The sequence below is a fragment of the Lactuca virosa genome, chromosome 5, assembly GCF_052849685.1.
Source record: "Lactuca virosa cultivar CGN04683 chromosome 5, Lactuca_virosa_CGN04683_v6, whole genome shotgun sequence".
NCBI lineage: Eukaryota > Viridiplantae > Streptophyta > Magnoliopsida > Asterales > Asteraceae > Lactuca > Lactuca virosa.
In genome coordinates, this window is record NC_136430.1 from 167,054,092 (window position 1) to 167,059,594 (window position 5,503).

Sequence of the window (5,503 nt, forward strand, 5' to 3'; positions counted from 1 at the left end):
TTTTTAGACCATGTTTTTATCGGAAAAAAAAATAGAATATACCATTGTTCATGATTTTCCATCATTTTTCCATAGAGATTCATATTGATATACAAAAAATGTTTTTTTTTTCCAAAAAAACCCCACTTTATTTCTTTGTTTTGTGAAAAGATAAGGCCTATTTTTTATCGAAAAAAATTAATAAATATATCAAAATTCATATCTTTTGGTACTTTTTAAACATAGATTCATATTGAGGTAAAAAAAACGAAATTTCAGTATAAATTCACAATGTAAATCTGCTAAAATTCACGTTATGAATCTGTCCAGATTTACAATTAATAATGTGAATAATATTAAGTAAGATTCACATTGTGAATATTAAAATTAAAATATTTACAGTTCAGATTCACACTCTGAAACTGAACTGATTGAGTTTTTTTTAGTCGTTGTTGATGTTAATTAACAGATGACTAAAAATTAAATTTTTTGTTATAATTAGTTTTTTTTTTCATAAAAACAAACTTAAATATTGAAAAAAACAAAGAAACGAAGTGAGTTTTTTCGAAATTTTTTTTATATATATCAACATAAATCTTTATGGAAAGAGGACGGAAAATTGTAAAGAACGGTGTATTCATTTTTTTTCCCGATAAAAGACATGGTTTAAAAAAAATTTAAACGAAAAAAAGATGTGAGTTTTTTGGTAAAAAATGTTAGTTTTATGGTATAATCTGGTGTATGTGCGTTCAATGTAAAAGTGCATATATATTTCGTTGGCCGTTGATCGCTTTAAAATTCGACGCTCACGATTCCTTGTTAATAATGGTTATATATATATATAAGTTCAATAGATAACAATTATTAATCAATGAACCAAGAAACCAATCCAAAGCGTCGGAATTTAAAGCGATCAACGGCAAAATGAAGAGTTGTAAACTTTTATAATGGACGCACATGTACTGGATTATAACAAAACTCACTTCCTTTTTTTCATTTAAAATTTTTTTAGGCCAAGTTTTTTATCGAAAAAAAAAAACCGAATATACCGTTTTTCACGATTTTTCGTCCTCTTTCCATAGAGATCCATGATGATATATAAAAAACGAATTTTTTTTTTTCGAAAAAAACTCACTTAATTTTCTTAGTTTTTTCAATATTTAAGTTTATTTTTTTTTAAAAAAACTAATTATACAAAAAATATTAATTTTTTGTACTCTATTAATAAACATCAACACCGATTAAAAAAAAACCTCGAACAGTGTAGATTCACACTGTGAATCTAAACTGTAAATATTTCAATTTTTAACATTCACAATATGAAAAATCTCGAACAGTTCAGATTCACGTTGTGAATCTGAATTACTATTATGCACACTGTGAATCTGAGAAGGTTCACAAAAAAACAAAAAAAAAAACAAAAAAAAACAAAAAAACTCGATCAGTATAGATTTACACTGTGAATCTAGACTGTAAATATTTTAAATTTTAACATTCACAATGTGAAAAAGCTCCGATCAGTTCAGATTCACACTGTGAATCTGACTTATTATGCACACTGTGAATCCGAGGAGGTTCACAATGTGAATCTGAACAGGTTCACAATGTGAATCTGAATTGAAATATCGTTTTTTTTTAACATGAATATGAATCTATGTTTAAAAAGTACAAAAAATATGAATTTTTATATATTTATTAATTTTTTTGTATAAAAAATAGACCTTAACTTTTTTCATCAAAGAAAATGAAGTGGTTTTTTTCGAGAAAAAAAAAGTTCGTTTTTTATATATCATCATGGATGCCTATGGAAAGAGGACGGAAAATCGTGAACAACGGTATATTCGGTTTTTTTTTCGATGAAAAACATGACCTAAAAAAAAGTGATGGGTTTTTTTTGTAAAGGGTGGATTTTTTGGTATAATCATGTGTGTGTGCGTCCAATGTAAAAGTGTACATATATTTCGTAGGCCGGTGATCGTTATAATTTCCGACGCTCACGATTGGTTCTTTGTTTCCTTGGTTAATTATGGTTCTCTATTGAACCTCACCCTTTATATATATATATATATATATATATATATATATATATATATATGGAAAAGTTCAATAGAGAACCATTATTAATCAAGGAACCAAAGAACCAATCCAAAGCGTAGGAATTTAAAGCGATCAACGCAAATGAAAATGTTGTAAAATTTTATAATGGTCGCACATGTACCGGATTATAACAAAACACATTTTCTTTTTTTCATTTAAAATTTCTTTTAGGCCAAGTTTTTTATCGAAAAAAAAAACCGAATATACCGTTGTTCACGATTTTGCGTCATCTTTCCATAGAGATCCATGATTATATATAAAAAACGAACTTTTTTTCGAAAAAAACCCACTTAATTTTCTTAGTTTTTTCAATATTTAAGTTTATTTTTATAAAAAAACTAATTATACCAAAAATATTAATTTTTTGTACTCTATTAATAAACATCAACACCGATTTAAAAAAAAAAAAAAACCTCGAACAGTGTAGATTCACACTGTGAATCTAAACTGTAAATATTTTAATTTTTAACATTCACAATATGAAAAATCTCGAACAGTTCAGATTCACATTGTGAATCTGAATTACTATCATGCACACTGTGAATCTAAGAAGGTTCACAAAAAAAAAAAATCTCGATCAGTGTAGATTCACACTGTGAATCTAAACTGTAAATATTTCAAATTTTAACATTCACAATGTGAAAAAGCTCCGATCAGTTCAGATTCACACTGTGAATCTGACTTATTATTATGCACACTGTGAATCTGAGGATGTTCACAATATGAATCTGAACATGTTTATAATATGAATCTGAACAGGTTCACAATATGAATTTGAACTGAAATATCCTTTTTTTTTTTTTTTTTTTTTTAACATGAATATGAATCTATGTTTAAAAAGTACAAAAAAAATGAATTTTGATATATTTATTAAATTTTTTTCTATAAAAAATAGACCTTAATTTTTTTCATCAAAGAAAATGAAGTGGGTTTTTTTCGAAAAAAAAAAGTTCGTTTTTTATATATCATCATGGATCTCTATGGAAAGATGACGAAAAATCGTGAACAACGGTATACTCGGTTTTTTTTTAATAAAAAACATGGCCTAAAAAAAATTTTAAACGAAAAAAGTGGTGGGTTTTTTTGTAAATGATGAATTTTATGGTATAATCCGGTGTGTGTGCGTCCAATGTAAAAGTGTACATCTATTTCCTTGGCCGTTGATCGTTATGATTTCCGACGCTCACGATTGGTTCTTTGGTTAATTATGGTTCTCTATTGAACCTCACCCTATATATATATATATATATATATATATATATATATATATATATATATATATATATATATATATATATATATATATATATATAGACACACACTGTTGTATTTGGGGTTATTTAAAATAGTATTGTTTATTAATTTGCAACCAACAATAATTCACTAATTCACCAACTTCTATATGAACCCCATTTATTCGTCATGCCTTGTCATATGTGTGAATGTGTTGTGTTTGTTTTTTATGATATTTAAAGACACACATAATGATATAATAGTAGAAAAACAACGTAATAGGATTTTCGACAAACTCAAATTGACCACAAATTGTACTTCTCAACCAAAGCAAGCCATCTACAAATATGCTTATCCCTTGTTGACCATTTCCCAAGAGATTGTGTGAACATATTGACATATAAAATTTATGTATTCATATGTGAAACATCCAACCGTTATCATGCTATCATGCAATCAGTTGACCTACTGCTATATAAATGAAGAATCTGTTGCCATATACCCAACTACACTTACAAAGAAATAATTAACAAACTATCCTTCGCTGTAACGTGTTTCCTTAAAAACGATGGCATCCCGTGACTCCGCTATTCCTCATCATGACCATGCCGCAGTTAGTATGGAGGTACCACTAAAGACGTCAGCACCACCACCAGAGTACAGTGCTAAAAGAGGTGCAGGTGGATCCAAGAAGCATGCCGTGGTTGATGTGTTCTTTAGAGTCGTGCTATTTGCAACTTCTGTGGCTGGTATCGTTCTTCTGATCATTTCTAATCAAACTGAGCTTATTCCGGTTGCACCCGGGATAGCAATATCCAGGACTGGAAAATTCAGTCACTCCCCAGCTCACATGTAAGTAATTAACATCAACTTCAACCACGAAAACCATTGACACAAACTGCATCTTTATTGTGGGACGTGATATTTACACTCTTTTAATTTTGTGATGTAGAAACCTTTTGGCATCGCTCTCCACGGCTGCTTTATACAGCATCATCACTGGTTTAATATCAGTTTTTGCTCTCATGAAGGCAGGAGGAACCTCATCAAAGCTAAGATTTCATTTTGTGATACTCGATTCAGTAAGCTCTTGAACCACACTAACTTCTTTAATTAAATGTTTCATCCAAATATCAGCAATGCAAAATAAGTTTACTTGAAGAAGCATGTAGATCATATATTTATCTATGAAAAGGATACTAACATATAATCATCGGGTATGGTGCAGCTGCTATTAGGTATCATGGCTGCCGCAACAGGAGCATCAGGGGGTGTATCATACGTAGGACTCAAAGGAAACTCTCATAGCAGATGGAACAAGATCTGTGATACGTACGATACTTACTGCATCCGCGTTGGAGCCTCTATTGCTTTGTCGCTCGTATCGTCCATAACACTTCTACTGTTGGTTTGGATCAACGTTTATGCACTTTCCAAGAAGATTGCCAGGCGATAGTTTGCTACATATGAAAAATATTTCCGAAGTACAAGTTTCATGTTATTAATCTTTTGTGGTGTAAATGTTCCATGTACTTGTGTTATTTCGTGCCAGTTTTGTGCTTGTGATATTTGTGATTGATAAAGATTGCATTAAAGTTTATAGTTAATTTTGTTATATTTCAAAGCATTGGAGGTCCTACATATGTTGAGAGAGGAAGATAAATCTTTAGAGCATTCGATCTTTCGTCTTTCCGCGACTTTAGAGCATTTGATCTTTTTGACTTTAGAATAATTCATGGATTTTGAAAATTTTGCAAGTGCTTTATTACGTGAACGCAAGCCTTTATTTTTAAGGATTGCATGAAAAACGAAATGTGTCGATATCCACTAGGGTCAAAGTTCACGGTAGGCATGACATGGCGGCAATGTCAAACTTGAAGTTTTTTCAAGCCATGGCAAGTTACATCGTTTGTGAAACGTGACTTAAAACAACAATTTTATATATAGTTAATAATTTTATATATATATATTCTACCATTATTTATTTTTATATACATATATCATTTAAGTTGATAGAAGTTTTATATTCTACCATTATTCTACTTTTTCATATTATTTTTATCATCCTCTTTTTACAACGCATTCAATATTACGAACGATTGGAACATCTATTTTAAATCTAAAAAGGTGTTTTTTTTTTCCGATTGAACGTTCAGTATATAGTCATTGAATTTCATATATGTATGCTCTAAAA

General features: G+C 29.5%; 1 protein-coding gene across 1 annotated transcript; it reads left to right on the forward strand.

The window, feature by feature from the left end:
• Positions 1-3,799: 3,799 nt before the first annotated feature.
• LOC145115959 (CASP-like protein 1) lies at positions 3,800-4,933 on the forward strand. The gene is made up of 3 exons (XM_079052316.1): positions 3,800-4,161; positions 4,262-4,391; positions 4,538-4,933. The coding sequence occupies exons 1-3, from the start codon at positions 3,878-3,880 to the stop codon at positions 4,763-4,765; spliced, it is 642 nt and encodes a 213-aa protein (XP_078908442.1). The 5' UTR covers positions 3,800-3,877; the 3' UTR covers positions 4,766-4,933.
• Positions 4,934-5,503: the final 570 nt, after the last annotated feature.

Bases quoted from the DNA above. Each gene is read 5' to 3' on its own strand.
- LOC145115959 (XM_079052316.1), top strand. From the start codon at position 3,878: ATGGCATCCCGTGACTCCGCTATTCCTCATCATGACCATGCCGCAGTT. The intron at 4,162-4,261 runs GTAAGTAATTAA...TTTGTGATGTAG, and splicing joins AGTCACTCCCCAGCTCACAT to AAACCTTTTGGCATCGCTCT. The intron at 4,392-4,537 runs GTAAGCTCTTGA...GGTATGGTGCAG, and splicing joins ATTTTGTGATACTCGATTCA to CTGCTATTAGGTATCATGGC.